Source organism: Misgurnus anguillicaudatus, chromosome 24 (assembly GCF_027580225.2).
Source record: "Misgurnus anguillicaudatus chromosome 24, ASM2758022v2, whole genome shotgun sequence".
Classification (NCBI taxonomy): Eukaryota; Metazoa; Chordata; class Actinopteri; order Cypriniformes; family Cobitidae; genus Misgurnus; species Misgurnus anguillicaudatus.
Window position 1 is genome coordinate 23321975 of NC_073360.2, and position 24696 is coordinate 23346670.

At 37.5% G+C, this 24696-nt stretch overlaps 2 protein-coding genes across 4 annotated transcripts in view; one reads left to right on the forward strand and one right to left on the reverse strand.

Annotated features, from left to right (window-relative positions):
* brip1 (BRCA1 interacting helicase 1) overlaps positions 1-24696 on the reverse strand; it is a 117825-nt gene that overhangs the window by 22512 nt on the left and 70617 nt on the right. The gene's annotated exons all lie outside the window — the stretch shown is intronic.
* On the forward strand, positions 1171-23313 carry tbx4 (T-box transcription factor 4). 2 transcript variants are annotated; one of them, XM_055196668.2, is made up of 9 exons: positions 1171-1590; positions 7670-7815; positions 8153-8247; positions 16622-16741; positions 18244-18391; positions 21521-21673; positions 21763-21851; positions 21922-22157; positions 22261-23313. In XM_055196668.2, the coding sequence occupies exons 2-9, from the start codon at positions 7672-7674 to the stop codon at positions 22908-22910; spliced, it is 1635 nt and encodes a 544-aa protein (XP_055052643.1). In that variant the 5' UTR covers positions 1171-1590; positions 7670-7671; the 3' UTR covers positions 22911-23313. The 2 variants fall into 2 exon arrangements, with proteins under 2 accessions (XP_055052643.1, XP_055052642.1); XM_055196667.2 differs by lacking the exon at positions 1171-1590 and adding an exon at positions 3621-4021.

The window sequence follows — 24696 nt, forward strand, 5'->3', positions numbered from 1 at the left end:
ACATCTGAGCTAATGACTGTGGCAGTATGGGGTTATGCTGGTTCCAGGGTGGCTGGTCTTTACTATGAGGCCATTGTGATGTCACTGCTCTATACTGACTATCTGTAGCGGGGTGTGACATTGTGCATGTGTAGAGCCAAATGCACATAATGCCTTGCTGAGAAATATGGCAGGAGATGAAAACATCCTCACTCTATACCTTCACGCCAATCGATCTTTGCAGGATACGCACATATATAAGGAGGATTTGGGAAATATTTCAGACCATTATATAATGATGGGTTTAGGTAAAAAACATGAAAAGCTCTATGAGATGAAAACAGGGAAACGAGAGGGAGGGAAAGAGTAGCAGCATAAATGAAGGAAGAGGAGGTTCTCTCTGCCCCCATCAACCTCCTTTTTTGTTGTTTATTAGCTGAGAGCCCCCTTGCCCATGACCAATTATACAGGCAAATGTTTTTGTAAGAAAAAGAGCCTGCACTCCTATACACATTAATCATTCACCGATGGTTTGAAAAAAACACTCAACACACTGACTCTCAAAATTTTGTGTCAAATTTGACATAAAGGATCATCAAGTAAATATAATAATAATAATCATAACCATATAATAAGTTATATTTTTCATTAAGTACATTTTTAGCTGACATGAATAAATTACCCATACTGAACCTAACTGTAAAAGTTGTTTTAAAACAAGGGGTTTTACATTTGTAAAACTATGTGTAAATATCTTAACTATTAATAGAGTAAGTAAAAGGTCTAAAAACTTTAAATCTATCCATAACAATATTGTTAAAAGCATTACCCCCACCCCATAATACATATTTTCAGCGTGGATTTAACACCATGAAAACTGAGAAGACACAATAATGTAGCCTGTTAAAAGCTAAGATGACGTGTTTAAAGTCGTAAATAAATGTCATAAAATTGAAAAATGTATTTTTAAACGGGGAGCGTTTTAAGGGTGAATATTCTTTTGATGCTAAATTGGATAAAAAAAATGTTTCACCCTAATTTTTGAAACACTGGGTAAAATATGGCGGCTATTTTTCCAAAGGTAACCTACAAGCCAGTACACAGAACGACGTGGAAATATTTAATTTTACAATCAGGGTAACAAGGTGAACGTTGACGGATCATGATGTTATGAATTATTTATATCTAATGTAAGCACTGAGGTTTCTATCCACATAATTTTGGAAGTGGTCCGTTTAACGTCAATATTTAATGTAAGACAGAATAAACGAAAAAAAGTTACGTTTGGCGGTAAAGCATCAATGTAATGTGTGAGATTTGAGAGCATCGCTCAATTCGGCAACACCCTGTCCTCAGTATAGGCTACATAAGCTAGCCCTACTCCTGTTCCTAATTTCAAGACCACGTGATGGTGGGAGTGAGTGAAGTTTAAATTCCCTTTCAGAAAGGCAGCTCAATTCATCCCCTATAAAAAATCATCCCTTTTATAGCGACATCTTATATGCCACGCTAAGGTATAACTTGAAAATAGGCAAGAACGCGCCCATCTTGAACGAGTCATATCCTGAAGTACACACACACTGAAGGTGCATCGAGACCACTGAGGTGGAGGTAAGACTCATTATTTTTAATCACGTGTGATTATGGTAAAACACGGGGCTGCTCGAAAATTTTTATTCTAGCAAGCTATAGTATTTCTATCTTAAAATATTATTTATCAAGGGAATATTTTTGTCTTCACAGCCATAGGCCTCGGTTGGTATTGAGCAGGCTCCTAACAGTTATCTTGGTGTAAAATATGGCAAACATTTTCATTCTAATCTATAGCAAATCACTGATCTTATCATGGGTCGCAGTAAAGATAGTTAGACTAGAATCGCTTGCATTATTTATATTACTTTTAAGTGCAAGCCCCCAATAAAGTTTTGAAATGTACTGAAAGTAAACTTCCAGTTTATCAGAACTGTAATATTATATTTTATTTATTTATTTAATAATGTTTTGACTTATCTAGCGCATTAGATAAGGCCGGTGGGCCTTCACGTCAAACATAAGCCGACATTGTGGCGAATTTATTTTAATGGTATAAATCGCATACATTTGCTGCGCCTTATTTCGTTATGAGATATTGCTAAATTATTTAGTAACAGACGTATTTTGTTGAAAAAGTATTTACTAAATGGTCACAAATGTTCTAGATGCTACAATGCAAAACAATTTCTTAAAAATAAAAACCGCAATTGGCTTGAACTGCAAAAATACCTTTCATTTGTTTTTAAAAAACAATGATTTTATTAGCTTTTTATTTCGATTAATTATTAGATTGTTCTTATTATTATTTCGTTGTTTTATTTATTTTAATTTTTTCAATGTTCTATACAACGTTACGAGATTTAGCCTAATTATACAATCAACCTAAAACTTTAGATGAAATTCAGAAACATGAACAGTGCCTTTTAAAAAACATACATGTTAGGGTAATAAATCATTGAACATTCTGAATAAAATATAAAGCATATATGTTCTGTCCGAATTCACCTTAGTGTAGATAATAAAAAAACAACAATAAGCGATAAACTCGCAATTTATTCACACTTCACTCAACAAGTCTTCGAAAAACCCACTTGACCCATGACCGAAGCCTTTTTCCTGACACCGAAAAAACATCCCTCCCTTTTCTTCCGTTAAATCTTATCAGCCAAATTGATCAGATAACATGACCTGTTTGGAAAATTACAATTGTGCGAATGATAAACAGCTTAGAGATGGACATATTCTGGCTGTTGTCATTTATTTGATCCTGTCACCAGTATAAGTCAAAAACCCCACGGTTCTCAAACGAATCCAGGTGATTTATTGATCTTTCAACCTTATGCTTCGAACCATTTACTCTAAAACCGCAACCATATTTCACTGGAAATGCTAAAACATTTAAACAAAATCCTTAGCAGATTTCAAATTCAAACACGCCTGCTTATAAGACCACAACAAACTGGAGGGGAAAACGAAAATTTAAACTGTGAAATTGATAGAAAACGTATGGCATACAACATACACATATTACATTGTTATAGACGGGAATTACACTTATCCTCAGCACGAGCTAAACAAATATTTTATAACAAAATATTGTATTAGTGTTGTGTATTTGAAAAAAACATTGAAAAATCACAATACGTCAAATATTATTAAATAAAGATTATTTTTGTAGATATTTGAAATAATATTTAGTAGCTGCATTTTAAACTAGCAATAGAAAAGCTATTAATAACCTAAAAACCATCTACCAAATATTATTTCAAGAAACGAGGGATGTCATGTTTTACTAATAATACACTCTTAAAAATAAAGGTGCTAAAACGGTTCTCTGCATCAGTGCTATGGGGGAACCGTTTTTTAGCTCCCAAAAGAACTTCTAACTCAAAGGTTCCTACAAGAACCATTTCTGCCCATCTCCTTCTTACCTTTAATAATAGTTATAATAGTATTTTTATAACCTTTCCCACTACTTTATGTGACAGCAAAGTTCTGTGGATGTTAAAGGTTTTTTATGAAACCAACCAGCCTTTTAGAAAACCTTTTAGTACCGTTTATTTTTAAGAATCCACTTGGTTTCCTGTGAGAAGACCTTTCGTTTGGAGTAGGCTATAGTGAACCTCAACACTGCGCATCTGGTTGTTTCGGGTTTGCAGTTATTGAGAGCAACGTCAGCGATGAGGCACTGGGGGGAAGGAGGGAATGAGCCAAGTTATTCACCCCTGTCTTTTCAACATATCAAATCTGCGGATACTCTGTTTCCACGCACTGAGTTCCTCCGTATGCCCGCTGAGACGAGTATTCTCCGGTTTTGCCACGAGGGTACCGGCGCTATTTGAACGGAAGCAGCTCTTTCATCTCACGATCACATACTTACGGTACAGGGGATGCTGAGCAGTGCACTGAACTGAAATGAACGACACTTCATGCTGTAATGTCGCTTTGGACAGATGATTGCGGTTTGGAATGATATGGAGGATTTCACATCATAATATTGTTTTATGAGGTAACATTAAATTTGTTCTCAGTAGGTCATATACAGCTGCTTTAAAAACCTTGTATCGAAATGAACGTCACTTAAGTACTCTTAAGATGCCCATAGGGGTGGTAATGCGATTAAACGCAGTTGATCTTTATCCTGCTAAATTAACGGTTTATAAATAAAACACAGCAATAGCCTATCTGAATACTGTCTTGAAATTATATGCAAATAAGTAAGGTGTATTTTAAATACTACAATTTCAGGTTCATAACATGTAGCCTATTTTATATGTTACTGTAGCTAAAACTGGGTGTCCTATTCTGTGCATAATTGTCTTAAGGCAAAACAAGAGCATGGGCCATTAAAACGTTTTTGTTTTTACAGGGAATTAATGCGTTGATTGTGATTTCTATTAAAAAGCACATTTATATTATCACTTACTGAAGTTTAAATTAATCGCTAAAAAGAACAGGATATTATATATTTTTTATATTATAATGCGCATTTACAGCACATTTGATGTTGTTCGTTTCTTAATCCCAGACAGGGATGACGTAGATAAAGGCCTTACAGCATCATCTCAATTCACTCGAATAGCAACAGCACATTGCTTGAAAATAATTAAATTATTAAAATATTTTCATATTTATATGACAACATGCGAAATAAAAAAGAAGAAAATGGCATTAGAGACTAGTGTCGGTAGTCAACGAAATAGAGCAAGATAATGTGGCGATACAATTATAAAATAAAAGAACAAATATTTACAATCGCCATATTTTAAAATTGAAATATTGTTTAAAAAATTAATGAATTTAAGTCTAATTTTTTAAAGCTATTCTAACAACTAAACCAAGAAAAACAATTATAGAAAATATTGCCATTATGTATTAAAGAAACGAATTTTAAAACATATCAGCACATTTCAACTACAACTGCACTCTCTATACTACATCTAAACCCACACACAAAAAATACAATGATTAGTACAAATAACAAGATTTATACTTGTAATCAGTAAGTTATTTTCTGCAAATATGTAATCGTTGTATCTCAAATGTATTAGATGTGTATTCAGTTGTATTAGAATTTATGCGAAATCCAAATCCTATTGGTTTTCCAGCTGTAAAGGCCTGTACATTATAAGTACACCTGAACAGCGCCATTACAGTATATATACCACAATGGTGCAAAAATAGTGACAGAATTCATGCAATGAAAGGAAAATTTTACATATTAGTAACTTTAAAGAAAGATCCCTCTACTCGCATTAGAAAAACCCAATGCTGGGTCTTCAGTCAACCAGACAGTTTTCTTCAAAATAGTCATTGTACCCAGTCTGAAACAGAAAAAATGGCGGAAAAGATGCTGAGCTGCTATGACAACAGGCATCCAAGTTGTTTAACATAGCTACCTGAAACAGCTTTAGGGTTTCAAAAGAAATTTCTATGGTAAATTCTGCCCTCAAGAAGACAGTCAATATACTTTAAGTCATCCTCAAAATGACTTTATTTATTTTATTTTCTACATTTTAGAAAAAGGGATATACTTAAACTTGCCCACCATTTAACATTTTAGACAACATGGCTCTGGAAATAGCCAACCAACCCCAGTGTTCATAGAGGAGAATCTGCCAGGAATAGTTTAGCGGATTATATGTCTGGGGTGACAGCGATGTAAACAGAGCTCTCGCTCACTGGACTTAGTTAAACAGTGTAAGTGAAAGGCACATTTTAGTCGAGGGTTGTCCAGGGTTGACTTTCTGTAGCCTCATGGTGCCTGTCAGACTTTATCTTTATTGGCTTTGGCAAACGTCTGGCCAAGTTTACACGAAATCTCGCTCTTCCCCTTTTATCTGAAGGGTACACACTCACATTGTTTACATGCGTAAGATTAGGAGTGTGTGGGAGGGAGCGGCTTTCACCATGAGAGTAGTTTGGTGTCTGCCATGTACACAAGCAGCAATACAGCGGTACTGTAATATACTCATTGCGAGCCGTGTCTTTCGTGTGATGTCTGAGCATGAGCAGAGAAGGGCGTGAGAGCGGGGCTAAGTTTGTGACCTAGCTTAATGGAATCAGCAGTGTTTAGCACCCTTCCATAAAACTGAGGTACCCAAATGCTGGAAGTGTAAATATTTAATCTTGCAATACTTTAGAACAAACAGATCTCGACCCTTTCCTTGAAATTAATTGGCCGGGTCATGTTATGAGATGACAGACTTTCCCCCCTCAAATGTAAATGTTAATGTAGGTTATGTCTCATATTTTGCAGTCCAAAATATGTTGGTGTATATAATCAATTATATAGTGTATATAATTAATTACAGCAGACTTTGGAAGTACAAAGAGCAACAAAGGCATGTATGGTATTTTCATTATCTATATATTTATAGTTCCTTCTCAGCTTGTATTAAATTTAAAAATCAAGCTTAGAAGATTCTTTTTTTCAGCTTGTTTTTATCACAGGCTCTCTTTTTTTATAGTATTACATAATAATGAATAAAAATTGACTAATGGTTAGAGAGATCTTGAATGAGATTATAGTTTTTATAATTTTCTTATTTAAAATGAGAACTATACATGTCCTGTATGTATAATGTGTGTAAATGGCTATACTTTATTTTAATATTACACTGTAAAAAAATTCTGTAGAAATTACAGTATTACTGGGTATTACTGACAACTAGCTGCCAGTAACTTACTGTAGATTTTACATTTATGTTATTTACTGGCAACTGTTCGTTTAAAGTTAAATGAACATAAAACATTTTCAGTCTTTATCTTCTACAGTAAGTTACTGGCAACCAGCTGCATAATTACAGCTAATTTTTTACAGTGTACATATGTAAAAAGGCAGGCAAAAGCACGCACATCAATCTCAACTGGGTGCTCGACCAAAAAACAAGTGGAAAATATTTAAATGTAAGGTCGGCAACACCAACGCTACAAAAGTATCAAAAGGTTTATTATTAAAAAAGCTATCGCATAGCGTTAGTATTGACGTTTCGAGCATGCAGGCTCTTCATCAGACATCTGATGAAGAGCCTGCGTGTTCGAAACGTGACTGATCAAGGGTTTCTGACATTTGATGAAGCGCCTGCGTGCTCAAAACGTCACTACTAATGCTATGCAATAGCTTTTTAAATAATAAACCTTTTGATACTTTTGGAGCTTTGGTGTTGCCGACTTTGCATTTAAATATATTACATAATGTATAAATTACAATTTAATAACAATTAAATAAAATTGATCAAACTTATGAAAATTAGTAACAAAAGTTATTGTGTTTTAATAATATTTTCAACATTTTATGTTACATTTAATTTTTTTGCTGTTAAAATGCCTTAAAAATATAATTTCGGACATTTTTTATGCATTTGTGTGTACACTGTAAAAAAATACAGACAAAATGTCAGTTTTTCACAAGCCAAAATTTAAAATAGAAGGTTACATTGCCTTTAAAAGTAATTGAAAAATGGAAAAATTCATGCCGCTTTTTTACAGTATTATCATTTAAACTAGAGAAAGTATTTTCTTGAATAAGTGATTTAAAGTTTTTATTTTGTCAGTTTTTCAAATATATATTACATTAGTGATAAACCTCTTCATTTGATAAATAAGATCCTTATCCTAAAATATGTTTAACAATTTTTTTTACAATATTTATGAGAAATGCTACAGGAGAAGGCCTCAACTGTGGCTGATGAAAGCATGACTGTGGCCCGGTCCAGTGGCCACTCTGAGCTAACCAGTGATTCTTCACATCTGGGTCTGCCTACAACTCCCAGCATTCCCCAGAACAATGAGTCTGACCAGGTAGTCAACGAGTTGCAATCTTATTAATGACTCCAGAATTTAGAATGACAAGTCTGTGAATGAGATGTAATATAACAACATAGGAAGATATAGAGGTTAAATATGCTATGTTTGATTCTTTAGATAAAATATAAAGTGATCATTTTGTTCACAATTTTTATTATTTATTATTATTAAAATAACACATTAGAGGAACACAACAAATTGAATGCTAAATGCCAAATGGAATTGGACTAGAATTGGAGCATTTTTTCGATATTTTGTAATTTAAGTAGTTTCCTTTCTTAAATACACTACCTCAACCAAATTATTTCTATTTTTGTATGTGTACCTTTAGAACATTGAAAACATCAAAGTGGTTCTTCATGACAGAGAAATGTGGAAGAAGTTTCACGAGGCTGGAACAGAGATGATCATTACCAAAGCAGGCAGGTAAGATCAACGCCATTTCCTTTATACACATTTGTCTTTAAAGATTTAAACAAGACATATTGAGAGAAACTGCCCTACTGAAAAGACCAGCTAAAACTGGTTGCTGGTTTTAGCTAGTCTAAGGTGGAAGTAGCAGGTTTAAAATGGTCCTAGCAGCCTGTCAAAGCTGGTTAAGATGGTCTACTTCTGGTTTTAGCTGGTGTAGCGAGCAGGTTTTATAGTGGTTTTAAACATGTTTTAGTTGCATGGTCTTTGCTGGTCAGGCCGGAAGACCAGCTTAAACCAGATTGACCAGGCTGGATGCTTGGCTAAGATTTTTCAGCCTGATTTCATGAGAAATTGTACATATTTTACAAGTTGGCTAATTCGTATAAATTCATATGAAGTTATTCGTGCAAAATCGTACATTTCTCATTAAAAGAACAACACTGAAACCGAACCCCTAACCCCAACGTCACAGTGGTCAAGGAAAATCATACCAAAACTTACAAATGTGGTCGTATGAATTAAAACGTATTAGCTAACTCGTAAAATATGTGTGAATTCTCATGAGATAGCGTTGGATGTTTGGCTGGTCTTAGCTGGTTTAAGATGGTCCTCCCAGCCTGGCAAAGCTCTTCCAGCCTGGTCAAGCTGGTTGGTCACCTGGATTTAGGTGGTGAGTGGTTTTGGCTGGTCTTTTCTGTAAGCTGGTTTATCAAAAGCAAAAATATGGTTGAAAAATGTACGAGTCCATCTTAGTACCTTTTGGTTCCAAATATTTACATATCTGTACCTCAGGACCTTTTAAAGGGTGCTGTCCCAGTTACAGGTTTTACATTTATTTCTGAGAGTCTAATCTGAAATTAAATTCTTAACACAAAGCTCATGAAATGCTGAAAGTTTTTACGAGGATGTTTCTAAAGTGCTATGCTACAAAGGTAAAGCAATGTTAAATTCCTGCGCATACAAATATCTAATTGGAAACACAAACGCCTGGCCGGTGTATTAGATTTAATGTGCCCTATGGATTAAGAGGAGGACCCTGGATATTAAGCAGAGAATGAGTCAATGGTATCTGCCAGTCTTAGCAAGTAGTTTCTCAGGGCTTCTCAGTGGAAAATGCAAAAGGTCACCACAATTTTTCTTTAATGCTGTAACATTGTGAGAGATGGGCTTCCCCCTGTCTAACTGATAAAGTGCTCCAAGAATCCTTAAACCCTTTGAAGAGCTAAGCAATGTTTAGTCGCACAGCTGCACACAGAACAGGAGACTGTACTTCCATGTAGCTTCACTGGCAGATGGGCTCATTTCATTTTACATACTTTAGTGTATAATGGACACCAGGCTCTGTTAAAGATGCTCAATATGTCAATCGAGCCATGAAGCAGGAAGAACGTTTCACCGTTTTATTTTATTTTCTGGGGAGGACATGACTTGTAGGACATTAGGCAGCCATTCACCGAACTGTAAATCTTGGGAAAACTCGCCAGGTTTCTTCACAATGGCTCCCATTACACGAAATTGAGGCCAATTTCATGCGATGATTCTCATCGTGGTCTTGTGTTACATAGCGGGCTTGAGCCATGTCAGCACGGTCTATGCGGTTTGACAGTATAGGTTTTCACTAAAGAAGAGTACACAGTTATATAAAACATTTATCTCTCTAAAACTGTGAAAAATAAAATAAAAACTTGAATAAAACAAATAACTGAAAACACACTACCGATGCGGTGCCAAGTCCAGATCACTGATCCTTGCAAGAATGTGCATTTAAAACCAATTATTTGATTATAAAGTGTTCCATTGAAAATAATTATAAAAACAAGAAAATAAAAGCTGCATGAAAACCTTTGGATAAGTAAATGTAAGACACAAATCAGAGGCCGTAACGTCCAAATAGTCCCAATTTAAATTCTATGATTTTGAAGCCTTTCTGTCAGTTCATCTGTAGCTTTCCATGCCTCAAGAATTGAAGCTTACTTTGATGAATTAATAACTTCAATAAAAAGTGATTTATTTTGTAAACAATGTGCAACGATTCTGCAGCCATATGAGTACCGCTACAGGCTATTCAGAGAAAGTGGGTCATACACAGCAGTGGTTCATCTGTGTGCATTACAGACACTGTGCAAGAGAATCAGCACAGCTGAACTCTACTACATCTCCAGTAAAGCCCACGCAATTGGCTTGTTATTGAGCATTCACGACTGTGGCCCGATACTAAACATGACTATTGAAAGCGGCCGGCTGGTGTGAACTGTATACAGCCCGTCAGAGTGAACATCAGCGAGGCTGATGAGAGAAACACGCCGCTCTGTTCGATGGAGTCTCCCAGGCCCTAAAAGACCCCTCTTGCTTTATCATCCAGTTTCTTTTGATCTAAGGATTGCAACAGGATCAGCAGATAGCATGAATCATTGACAGAGCAGGCGCGCAAGAGTGCTAAAAGAAACAGCTGGCATTATGTGCATGCTGACACCGAGATGATACACTTTTAAACTCTCCATTTCTCATAGCTCACACATATACACTCAAGTGCAGAGGCCAAATTACCACCCAACCTGGCCTGTAAACACAGCGCTTTTCACTAAGATTACAATCTAAAATACACCGTAGGCCCACTACCATGATAATCCCTGCATCTAGATTTGCATGCTATCGATCCTAAATAGTATTTGTAATTAGAATAAGTTTGTCCCGAATCGTACAGTATATGTTCTGTTATTTTTTGAAGTGCAGATCCATGCACAATCCAATGGCTGATATCATGCACAATCCACTGTTAGGCGGGGTTTAGTGATGCTACAATGAATTAATTAAATTAAATGATGCTTTACTGAATTACAAAATGACATTATATAGGCTGAGGCTTAGATTAAGCCAGGGTAAGGCCTTGGTTAAATAATGACATTAATAGCTCTTACAAATATGGCCTAGAAAAAACAGGACTGGATCTTGAGACAAAACAATGGAGCTGATATATTTAAGATTTGTTAGGGCAAGTTGTTTTCTGTTAAGAGAGCTCAAACATGCATTTAACAAAAGTCTGGGACTTCACTGTTAGAAAAAAAGTTACAAAACTGTACCTTTTTCGGTCGCTGGGGTGGTACCCCTAAAGTTCCGTTTTGTACCCTTGCAGGTTTACAAAACATAATACAATGTTGTACCGTTTGGGGACATTAGTGTACATTAATTGTGTACTGTTGGTATGGTACAGCTAACTGATACAAGTTTTTTGAAAAGTACCCAATAAGTCCTTAGGGTAAACCAAACCAAATGGTACAACATTTCAATGCATTGTATACTAGTGTTGTAGTTCTCTAGATCAGACTTTTTACATTTCTTGGTCTCGTCTTGGTCTTAGACAAAGAGGACTCCAAATTTTATTTCAAGGCCGGTCAAGACCACAACTGGCATATCACAAATTATTTTTTTTATCATTTTATCATTAATTATTATAATTATTACAATTTACTGATTTTTACGGTGCCAAATTATTATTGTTTTTTATTATTTTATCAACTTCTCTCATGGCATATACACGCGCAAACACACGCACGCACACACGCACGCACATACGAGAAGTGCCTAATTATATGCATATTCCACATTTTATCATAAGTGTTTTAATGGATTGACTTGCACTGGTCTTTGGTCCCGGCCAGTCTTGGTCATGACTTGGTCTCGGTTTAGGTGATCTTGACTACAACACTATTGTATACCCATAAAGGTAACACCACAGTGACAAAACAGTTACAGTTTTAAACCTTTTTATCTGGGAGTTTAGGTTTAAGCCGTGTCTGTGAAACCAGGACAATAAATAAAGAAAAGCTTCATGCAATCTACAGATTTGACATATTTAGAAAAAATAAGGAGACTACACAGCAAAGCAGCATGTGTGTACGTGTTCCCATGCTCAGGACAACACTACAACGTGACACTAAAGCAACAGAAAACACTGTGTAAGGCCCTATTAGACATGCCATGTGATCTACTGTGAGAGCCATTATGTAAAAGTGTAGCATAAATGGACAGAGCATTAAATATCCCCATCAGAGTTCTGTATACATGTGCATGTTGCATATAGAAAATTAGTATTAGATTTTCACTATTATCATATTAAACATTAAAGAGAATTTTTCCCAACTATATTTTCTCAACACAATTTATGTATTTAAGATATCGGTATGTTTTGTAATGTTTTAAGTACAACATTTTATTTTAAAACATTTGGGGGGGGGGTCCCGTAGATTAAGTCAGGACCATGCCTTAGTATTATGTGACCCTCACATAAAATCTCACATTCTTTTTTGGAAAACTGTCCCTTAAGGGGCATTTAATCGTTTTTAAACATACACTGTAAAAAATTTCTGTAGAAATTACAGTATTACTGGGTATTACTGGCAACTAGCTGCCAGTAACTTACCGTAGATTTAACATTTATGTTATTTACTGGCAACATTTTGTTCAAAGTTAAATGAACATGAAACATTTTTAGACTTTATCTTCTACAGTAAGTTACTGGCAACCAGCTGCAAAATTACAGCAAATGTTTTACAGTGTACCGGAATAAAAAAATACAGGTGTGCATCTTGAGACAAAACAAATGCACTGATATATGTTAAGATACACCATTGCAAGATGTTTTTAAATTAAGGCAGCACAAACATGCATTTTAGGAGACATTTCACAAGACTTTTTTAATATGTAAAATAAATCTTTGGTGTCCGCAGAGAATGTATGTGAAGTTCTAGCTCAAAATACCATATAGAAAATTTATTATAACTATTATAATTTATAATAAATTGCCACTTTGTAGGTGTGAGCAAAAATGTGCCGTTTTGGGTGTGTTCTTTTAAATCCAAATGAGCTGTACTAAATGGCAGTGCTGTGGTTGGATAGTGCAGATTAAGGGGCGGTATTATCCCCTTATGACATCACAAGGGGAGCCAAATTTCAATGACGTATTTTTCTCATGCTTGCAAAGAATGATTTACCAAAACTAAGTTATAGCCTTGCGTTGTTCTTTTCACATTTTCTAGGATGATAGAAGTACTAGGGGCCCAATAACAGCACTTAAACATGGAAAAAGTCTGATTTTCATGATATGTCCCATTTAATGTTTATGACTGTATGACAACACTGCAACCAAAAGCAAAATAAATTTGTGGAAAAAAGTTTTTGCACAGAAAACACAGTATTCTCAGAGCATAGCTTGGTGAACAAGTTAAAGCACCTGTTTAGCAATCCTTTACCCAGAATGATTTACATGATTGGATTGCAGGCCTGGCCCAGATAAAGCTCTCTGCCCGGAGCTCTCCCACTGGGTATTAGTGCTTTTAGGGCCTTCTTACATGTTGGAGACCTCTGAAGTTCTGCATTTGCAAATGTAATGAAATGATTTAGCACAGGGCACATTTATTTGCAATAAATAAATTTACGAGTGCTAGTGGAACCATTTAGAAAGCCTCAAAAACGTGATGCTCTGAAGTGTTAGTCTTGGGGGAGTAGGGTGTGCATGACATGCTGGAACTGTGGATCTGTTATTGAAAAGACCTTTCATTAAAAAGAAAAAGCAAGGGGGCTTGATCTTTCTGCAACTTTGTGGATGAGATAAAAACAGAGCTTGTATATCTTGTGAAGAGGTCACTGGAGGTAGCTCCATTGATGTGTTTTACGACCACGTCTGCTATATTAGCATATTCTGTCTGTCATGTCGGTATTTGAGCAAAATGAGTTCCCACATTTTACATAGCTGCTCTTTTAAAACAGAATCAATCTTCAAATGTATATATCTGCCTGAAAGCAAATCAGTACCAGGTACAGAACACGGCCCCATATATGGGGATGCTGAGGATAACAGATCTATTTTATGCTCAACCTTTTATGAATTTTTAAATTATAGTCATTGATAGTAGACTGTATGCTGAAGTGAGCCATGTCTGTGTGCTGTCTGGCAGAGGTTGTCTTGGGATGCTGAAGTTCTCAGCCTTCTTGGAGATTAACTAATCTGTCTTAAAAACAGGTTAAGCTGTTATCCGATCACTAATCGTGAACTTATCCTTCCAAAACAATCACTTCCCCTGATTCTCTTGCACTTAAGGCCCGTTTAAACCCTTGAAAGAGCCGATAAGACCGTCTCATCCATGCTTACCGTCAGCGCAGAGCTGTTGCTCACGCACCCCTGCCTAAGTCCAATTTTCATTAGGTCATTTGAAGGAAAATCTGCTACTGTAATCAGTAATGAAGACAACTTTGAGTGACTGAATGCACACATGAGACAAGTGTGACCTCAGCAAGGGTAAAGCGTATTAACAACTGCTTTTTAAGGTAAACTGAAATGGATTTGAGATCAAGTTTATATATTATAACATAGGCAGTCATAGCCTAGTGGTTAGCAAGTTGGGTTTGTAACCCGAGAGTTGTCGGTTCAAGTCTCGTAACTGGCAGGTTGCGACTGAGGTGCCCTTGAGCAATGCATCTGTTCCCCATTGCTCCTGGGCACTGTAGGGATATCCACATTCCAAGTATGGGTTACCATATTTGCAAATGCTTCACTTCTCTTATGTTTATAAATGCATATATAATATGTAACGAACCAAGCACATAAAAGTTTAAAGTCATCTATTTTTATTGTGACATCATTAACATCATTTATATTATTACCAGTGTTGGGGAAAGTTACTTTTAAAAGTAACTCATTACAATATTAAGTTACTCCCCAAAAAGTAACTAATTGCGTTACTTAGTTACTTTTCATAGAAAGTAATGCTTACATTATTTTTAAGTTACTCTTGCGTTACTTTTCTTAATTGGCTGAGGCTTGATCTCTTTCAGGCCTTGCAGGTGTTTTTTATGATCGCAAAAATGTTAAGCTCTGGCCTGACATCTCCGTTTCTGACTCAAACTGTTCCTGCTCAAGCGCACAGAGTGCGTAATTCTACGTTAATATGTTCAGTTTAATTCGGTACATTATTTTATTTTTAAATTGAATTAATTACAGGTATAGCGGAAGATTTTCCCGATTTTTTTAAAAGAACCACCCCTCCACTTTTTAAAAAAATGCACATGCGCAACACTCTAACTCCTCCCGAGAGGGAACACCTATTAACGTGTGCACGAGAGAGAGCATGCATGAGCCTAGTTCTTCTCTTTGCTCTGTTTACAAGTTGCTGCCGGCATGGCTCATACACTGAGTTGTTTACCTTGTCTGCGCGGTCGTGACTTGTGCCAGGGCTAGCATGGCTAATCATAACTTACATCAACTTTTACTAGCAGTGATTTTAAATGGATTTCTCCAAATAGCATGACAAACTTTAGCTGTCGAGTAGAAACTTTGCGACTGAGGCCTCAGTGTGAAATATTCTCTCAAAAACTCTCTGGTCTTGTTTCTTTCTTCAGACGCCTTTCTCTTCTTGTCATACAATTCGTAAACACTTTTTCTTTTGCGACCCTCAGACATTTTGAAAAAACACGGTGAGAATGCAAGCTTCAATGAATGGCTGAAACCGTAGCCCACCACACATATACACCTGAAAGGGCGCATGCGCAGAAAGCGAACCTAGGGACGAGCACGTACGAAGGCCTTATGTAAACATATCATAAGAATAATTGACAACTGGGATGACCAATAGTCTTGATGATCCACCCGGAAAAAGAAAATCTTCCGCTATACTGTACCTTTAAACTGAAAAGTAACCCGCATTACTTTTTTTTAAAAAGTAACTGAAATATTAATGTGTACATTTATAAAGTAATGGGTTACTTTTCTCGTTACTTCAAAAAAGGAATATTCAATTCAATTCAACTTTATTTATATTCCGTTTTTCACTATTGTTAATTGTTTCAAAGCAGCTTTACATTAATAGATGTAGGAAAAGCATAGAAAAGCGAGCATAGTAATAATGTAACGTATACAGTAAAGTAGTAAGTTAAGCCAAAGGTGGCGGACTCTCCAGGGGATGAACCCCCCCCAGGAGAAAACCCTCCTGGCTAGTCCAGGGGGAAAACTCCTAGCAGGGAAGAAAAACCCCTGAGAGAGATACATATGTATTTATATATATAAATACTATCAGGGTATGTGAACGAGTAAGCAAATTAAACTGGTTCCGCCGGTGGTCATTGGTCGGGCATCGGCTGGGCATCTCGTTGAAGGAATATAATTACTTAATACGCATTACTTTTAATGCGTTACCCCCAACACTGATAATTACTGTACTGTATGTTCCTGGAGCTCAACTGGTAAAGCATTGCATTAGAAATGCAAAAGTTGTGGGTTCGATTCCGACAGAACACACATACTGATAAAAATGTGTACTTTGAATTCACTGTAAGTCACTTTGGATGAAAGTATCTGCCGAGTATCTGATACCTTCATTTTCACTCAATTTAGGCGGATGTTCCCCAGCTACAAAGTGAAAGTTACGGGGATGAACCCAAAGACCAAATACATCCTTTTAACGGACATTGTTCCAGCTGATGACCATCGGTACAAGTTTTGTGACAACAAGTGGTGAGTTTAACATTCCTTTGTCAATTTAAAATGACTGGATACTGTGAAATAGAGACAATATTTGGGTCTTGAAATTAGTTGAGTCTTCTGTGATTCTGTTTTTTAAAGATACCCAAGAGTTGTCTACAATTATTTGGTACTGGGAGCTTTTTGTGATTTTGTTGTACTCTGAGTCTTTTGTGATTATGTAGTTTAAAAAATACAGGGCATTACTGTGATTGGTTGCTTGAGGCAGCTGGTCTCCACTGACTTAAAGTAGCTGCAGTATGAATGGACAGAAATTAGTATATTTATACTCTACTCCACTCCATATCTATTTATGGTTTCAAGTGAAACAGATGCTGCAATCAGCAGTACACACTATAAAATATTTTTACAAGTTTTTGTTTAGTATTTGATTAACTTTATATATTACTGACAAACTATAAATATTATCAATGAGTGAAATCAATATTTAGTAACTGCTAATAAAATAATACAATTTGTTAATAGTTTCATTTCAGTCCATCATATATACCATATTTTGGTGTGATATAAAAATTCATTAATCTAAGCAAACATATTACACATGTCAATATTTTAAAGACATTTATTTGCAGTCAACATCAGAGCAGTTTATGCAATGCTTGCTCTGGCTGTGGAGTGTCATTAGCACACAGTTAATTACTATAGGCCACAGCAGGCAATCTGTCAAAACCAATGGGCTTTAAACAGCTGGGTGATGCATGTTGTCCTCTTTGTGACCCTGTGCCTCTGGTTATGCCACTAGATATTGGCACTATCTGCCAAATGCAACTAAGCAACAACTGGAACTACAAATAAATCATATCAAGGCTCATTTCCAGAAACAAACAAAAAAGCAAATCTCAAACTGTCAGAACCAGTATTTTATGAGCATTTTTCAAAATCTGTGGGATGGGGTGGATTTCCACCATTTGCCAGTATTGGTTCTGGAAAACCTCAGCGACACCTTTGACGCACACAATTAGCAGTGATGTTATGGTAAAAGCAGCCATCCCAAGTCTTTGGGAATAACTCATATAATGCCATGGACATAACCACTCATGCTCTGTCATTAATGTACAGATGTTCTGCATAAAGCAAGCCTTTTGTGAAAGTGACTTTGAAAAATAGCATTCCATTAAAAAAGCAGAATGACTGTGGCATGAATTCAAGAGGTGCCGGAAAGCAATGTACAGTAGGGCTACATGGCTTATGGCCATTTGACTGAAACCAAAAGAATCACAAAATGTTGCCATACAGCGGCAGGACGGGCAATCCTGCCTGGAGCACCTGGCATTTAAGGGCCTTTCTCAAGAGATATATGTTGATGCTTATGGCTTACTTATTTGTGGGGAAAAAACTAAACCAGCAAACAGGCAGTTCCTTGAGTTGAGCCTTTACCACTAAACAACAGCACTTAGTAAGCTACAGCTCTTGTATTTTTGGAAATATTGCAATGTTATAAAACTGTTAAATTGCTCTCTCCCTCTTTACTATAGGATGGTAGCTGGTAAAGCAGAACCTGCGATGCCTGGAAGACTCTACGTCCACCCAGACTCTCCAGCGACCGGAGCCCACTGGATGAGACAGCTGGTCTCGTTTCAAAAGCTGAAGCTCACAAACAATCACCTTGATCCATTTGGACATGTGAGTGGTCAAAAACAAATCCCTTTTCCCAAATGTAAAACAACGTGTGTCAATTGTTATATAACCAAATTCGAAGCTTTTGACTAATTTAAGATTATGGTGGAGAAAGGAAGAAATTGATGCAGACTAGGCATAAAACTTAAAAATTGTTTTTTAGAAACGTCTGTAAAAAAATAAAAAAATAAAGGAACATATCACATTTACATAAATATTTAGACCCTTTACCCAGTGCCTAGTTGACGCACCTTTGGCAGCAATTACAGGCTTGAGTTTTTTTGGGAATGACGCAACAGTTTCGTACACCTGGATTTGGGGAATTTCTGCAAGTCTTCTTTGCAAATCCTCTCAAGCTCGGTCAGGTTGTGTGGGGACTGTCAGTGGATAGCCATTATCAAGTCTCACTAGAGAAGTTCGATAGGGTTCAAGTCAGGGCTTTGGCTGGGCCACTTTAGGACATTCACATAGTTGTCCCTAAGCCACATCTGTGTTGTCTTGGCTGTGTGCTTAGAATCATTGTCCTGTTAGAGGTGAACCTTCGGCCCATTTTGAGGTCCTAACGCTCATTGAGCAGAGTGAGGATATCTCTGTACTTTGCCCTATTCTTTCCCTCAACCCTGACCAGTCTCCCAGTCCCTACTGCTGAAAAACACCCCCACAGCATGATGCAACCACCATGCTTCAGTGTTGGGATAGTACTGGGCAAGTAACAAACGGTGACTGGTTACCTCCAGACATAACATTTAGAATTGAGGTCAAACTGTTCAATCTTGGTTTTATCAAACCAAGAATCTAGAATCTAGTGTTTTGCACTAAGCATAGAAGCCAAGATCAATAAAGACTGCAGTTCTTCTTCTAAAACTTTGTCCCATCTCCACACCGAATCTCTGGTGCTCAGTCAGAGTTACCATCCAGTTCTTGGTCACCTCTCTTAAGGCCCTCCTCCCCGGATTGCTCAGGTTGTCCGTGTGACCAGCTCTTGAACCTCATTCCCCACATTTTGGTCCCAGAAAATACCCGTAAAATTGGCAGACAAGCTTCTGTGTGAACATAAACAAGTCCGTAAATCTTCTGGGAGCGTTCCCTAAAAGAGGACCTAGTAACATTGCTGTAAGATACCCAGAAAAACCTGAACAAGATGCAGAAAACAATGCCGTAATGGGCGTGTCATAGTGAGGACGTGCATGTCATCACAACAATAAAATTATGGTTCAGCTCTTTATAATGAAAGATTTAATCTTATCCTAAACAAAAATGCATGCGAGTGGTTTCTGGAGAGAGAAATAATAAATAATAAGCAAACTTTAGACACTGCGGAGAAGAAAGTGCAGGACTTTAAACACATCACGTGTCTTTCCGGGACATTCTGTGAACACACACACAGATTCTGGCAAATCATTGGCATTGTGAATGAACCAAAAACAAACGATCCCGGAAAAATCCTGGGCGCATTTTTCGTGTATTTTCTGGAATGTCTGTCTGAAAAGGGCTTTGGTTATGCCAAACTTCCATTTGAGAATTATGGAGGCCAGTGTGCTCCTGGGAAGGATTAGTGCAGCAGACATTTTTTTATAGCCTTCCTCAGATATGTACCTTGTAAAAAAATTGTATCTCTGAGCTCTGCAGGCAGTTCCTTTTACATCATGGTTTTGTTTTTGTTTGTTTTTTTCTATTTTTTTTAAATAAATTTACAGACATTTATACAATTCTGTTTTCAATTCGTAATGACTGTAGATACATTTTGTCAAAACAAAATTAAAAACATTGAAGGGGGTCTGAATATTTCTTGAATGCACAGTATATAAAATGATTGAATTTTAATTCAGTCAACTGTCTATTCAGTATCAATTAAGAAGGGTCTTAGTATGCTTACTATAACTATGGTATGGTTCATGGTAAATAAAACAGTGAGTCTGAGTGAGAACTGAGGAGTCCAACCGAGGCTATCCACATCTATCCAAAAGGACCATGTGGACCTGGCTTGTCTAGGGTGATCACATCAGAATCAAGCTCATTAGGTTCATAACCTGTCAGAATGACACAAAGTTGGCCTGTCAGGATTAGTTGAATGCCTAGGAAGTGATAAGGGCGAGTAATGAGCCCGGCAAGAGGTTGCTAAGCTCGACTGACGCCCACACCAGCGGGACACTGCGGCTAACTGTGAGCTCCGATGCAGCCAGCTAGCGTAAACCACACACGTCACACAAGCCCTGCCACACCACAACGATGTGAAATAAAGTCATCACTGCAGTGTGCCATTGGTCACATGATTAAATTCAGACGCCTTTGTTTTTGGTGTTCTGCTGCAGTCACTTTTTATGCGGTTCGAGTTCATTACTGTTTCCACTACACCAAGCTTTTATTTCCTTTGCAAATACTACGCCACTGACCGCACAGACACGCAACACCCAAAGGTATTTACAAGCTTGTACACTGAGCGCCAGCTCACATATTTAACCCTCCAAAACAGATCTAAAAGGTACAGAAAGAGATAAAAGGCACCGGCCAGCCTCGGAACCTGCACCGATCTAAGAAAGATTCTTGATTAATACACTTAGACAGTAGACATGCCTGTATCCAAATCACTAGTCCAGCGTGTATCACATGGTATTACCCAGAGACACCAGCCAGCCAACTAGGCAAAGGTCACATGTGTCAGCACTCAACCAATGAACCACCCAAACCATTCATTTGATTGTGGCTACCGTCTACGTGCACAAACAATGAGGGGGTGGATGGTGGGGATTGACCCAGGCTTGGCCTCTGTGCACTATTGCTCCCGACTCCCCTTATAAAAGTGTGGTATATAGAGGATAGCAGCTTCACTTTCTGTCTGAGAGTCGGCATAACAAAGGAAAATCCTTGATGCTCATTGGCCCTGACAGAACTGTGTTAGCTATGACCCAAACTAAATGCTTCACTAAACACACAGATGCAATGAGCAGACTGGTGCTAGTACTGTACAATCAGACACACATTCACAAAAGATGCAATTGGACTTGCATGCAACACAGCACAAAAAGCTCTTGACATATTTATTGATTGTGATGTGGTGGATAAACCTACTGTAAATGATACGTATACATGTAGCCATATACAAAAAACAACGAAAAGGTGTTTTTTTCCCCACAGATAATTCTGAACTCCATGCACAAATACCAGCCCAGGCTACACATAGTGAAAGCTGATGAGAACAATGCCTTCGGTTCTAAAAACACGGCCTACTGCACTCATGTCTTCCACGAGACAGCTTTTATTTCGGTTACATCTTATCAGAACCATAAGGTACCAACAGAACATCTCTTAAGATACAGACATACAGTATTACAATAGTGTGGAACACTCACCTTCCAAATGTATTCTGTGTTTAATAGATCACACAGTTAAAAATCGAGAACAATCCGTTTGCCAAAGGTTTTCGTGGAAGCGATGAAGGTGATTTGCGTGTGTCCAGACTTCAAGGGTAAGACTTTTATTTAAAATACAGTACATCATATACAGATATATTACTGATAAAGAGTCCTTTTTTCTAGGAAAGATTACCCAGTGATTTCTAAGAACATGGTCCGACAGCGGCTTATCTCATCACATGGCCATCTGTCAGGAAAACTGGGTGCAGGTGTGCTGAGTAGCCATCCGCAGGTGGCTTCTCACTATCAGTATGACAGTGGAGTTTCCTTGCCAAACCCTGATTCCCAGGAATCGCTCTCCAACTCATTCCCTTCAAGCCGGGAGTCAAGCCTTCTTTACCATTGCTTCAAGCATAGAGGTAGAGTGCTATGACAACCAAATTATGCACTAATTACTTTTTTTATTACTATTAAATTTGATTAGCCGTACAGATGTTTTTTTCAAACTTTCTCACCTTTAAGATAACACAAGACACTTGGAGCTGGGATGCAAACGACCCTATCTGGACACAGCAGCCCCTGCGGTTTCAGAAGACCACTACTTCCGCTCCCCTCCTTCCTACGAGCCACCCCTGCTGTCCCATACATATTGCAACGAGGCACTGGCTTCTAGAGAAGCATGCATGTATGGGGGAATAGAGGGAGAGGCGGGCGGTACAGTGGGTACGGATGATCTACCAGCCCCCTCCCTGAACTGCAACATGTGGGCATCGGTGCAGCCCTACCCTCGCTATGGCATGCAGACTGTGGAGGCCATGCAATACCAACCTTTCACTGCCCACTTCAGCAGCACAGCCACCGGTGCCTCTGTGGTTCCCCACCCCTCTCTGTCCATGCAGCGGCCGCATCCGGCATCAGCTGACCTGGTCACTTTCGCTACACAGCGGGTACTGCCTTCCACACCAGCTTCATCATCGAATTCCCCCTCTGGCCCCGCCCCCCGTGACAGAGCTGCACATTCTGCCCTGTATCACAGGAAGCCCGGGTCCCCGCTGTGTTCACAAAGGGATTTCACAGCTTATCCAACCCACAGCCCCACTTCAACACGAGAAGCAACCTATCAGTACCAAACAGGATTGAGCAGTGTCGGACCCCACTGGACGGACAGCTAAGGAGTAACACTTGGACATCATTTGTATCTATAGTCTTTAGTTTGGAGCAATATATTCTCTCAGACTGCATTAAAATTATTTTTGCATTATTTTTCATACAGCTATGATGCTAAATTGTAAATCAAAGCTAAGCCATAATGTATTTAGGCTCATAGTATGGGATGCCCACAATCTGTGGCAATTTATTTGTATTTATTTGAAATTGAGACATGACTTGTTGCAGGTGGCGAAGCCAGGGCACCTAATGCACTATTATTGGCATTAAAGATATATGCTGTTCAGTAAAACTTTGTGTATTAAGCACAAAATGTGCTAACTGAAAAGATGCCAATTAGATCCATAAAAAATATGCAAATGATTCAATAAATTATATTAAAATTAGTGCTGGGCAAAGATTAATCGCGATTAATCGCATACAACATAAAAGTGATTTTTTGCATAATATATGAGTGTGTGCTGTGTGTAATTATTATGTATATGTAAATACACACACATTCATTTATGTATTTAAGAAACATTTACATGTGTATATATATTTATTTATATTTTATATGATATATAAATAAATACAAATTATATATATAAAATTTTTTTAAATGAATATTATGTATGTGTGTGTGCTTAAATATACATAATAATTACACACAGTACACACACATATATTATGCAAAAAAAAAAAACAAGTTTATTTTGTATGTGATTAATCGCGATTAATCTTTGCCCAGCACTAATTAAAACATTTAATTACAACTCAGGTTGCCTTCTGAGAATATGCAAAACCTGTGTCAAACATATGGTTGGAGTTACTTTGCAGGGTGTTATTGCACCGACAAGCAAACAAACCAGACTTCCAGCTCTCCTTTACAACACAGTTTCTTACATTTTAAACAATATACAGTTGGCTAAACGTAAAGCTGACTCAAATAATTCCTCAAAATCTTTAGGATTCGCTCCTATGTTTTTCCTCCATTACTAATGGACTATGTCTCTGAATGGACTTGCATGGGTTACAATAAAAGAGTTAGTGTTGCAAGTCTGGCACCACTGTTCCACTGTTCAATATGTGCATTTAGTGCAATGGGACATCAGAGAAGTTCCTTGCCACCAGATGGGAGCTTAAGAACCATCATTAAGCCAAGAAGAACAGAGAAAAACAGAGACTTCAGCCGAAGTCTAAAACCCAACTGGATGAGCTGGAAAATCCTTACAAGACTGAAAATGTAAAACAGGCTCTGCAGGCAAGCAGCCACGGGCCAAAATCAAAGAGAATGGGGCATCACTGGTGAGCCTGCGGTTCTAATGAGGAAAATGAGATGTGTTAAGGGAGCATATGGTTGTGTATTTACTAACACTAACATCTTATTTAGGTTTGGAATTTTGACAAAATGGCAAGTTATTTTTTTGCACACCAACTGAATAAACTCTACCTTTTCTGGTCTCCCATGATGAGTTCATTATGTAGCACTGTGGCCAAGGCCTCCTGTTTAAACATACTTTACTGTAGAAAGCAGATTAACGTACAGTACATAAACTTCTTAATGATATAACACAAGCTATGTGAAGTCAATGCCATTACATAAGTCAAATCACTAATCGTGAGACAGAGAAAAACATAACGCAGATACATAACAGTGCAGCTGCCCTATTTTCCATCATGTCACACAATATGTGACATTTGTGACTGAGCCATGAACTGTTATCTGGTCATGTGGTTTCGAGATGTGTTTGTCGTGTTACTCGAACATCTATGCCGTAACGAGGGTATACAATATAACCATGCTCTTGA

What these genes read in the sequence shown, in the direction of transcription:
- tbx4 (XM_055196668.2), top strand. Translation starts at nt 7,672, where the DNA reads ATGCTACAGGAGAAGGCCTCAACTGTGGCTGATGAAAGCATGACTGTG. An exon ending in AGAACAATGAGTCTGACCAG is followed by an intron (nt 7,816 to 8,152) that starts GTAGTCAACGAG and finishes GTGTACCTTTAG; the next exon opens with AACATTGAAAACATCAAAGT. An exon ending in CGTGTGTCCAGACTTCAAGG is followed by an intron (nt 21,852 to 21,921) that starts GTAAGACTTTTA and finishes CCTTTTTTCTAG; the next exon opens with GAAAGATTACCCAGTGATTT.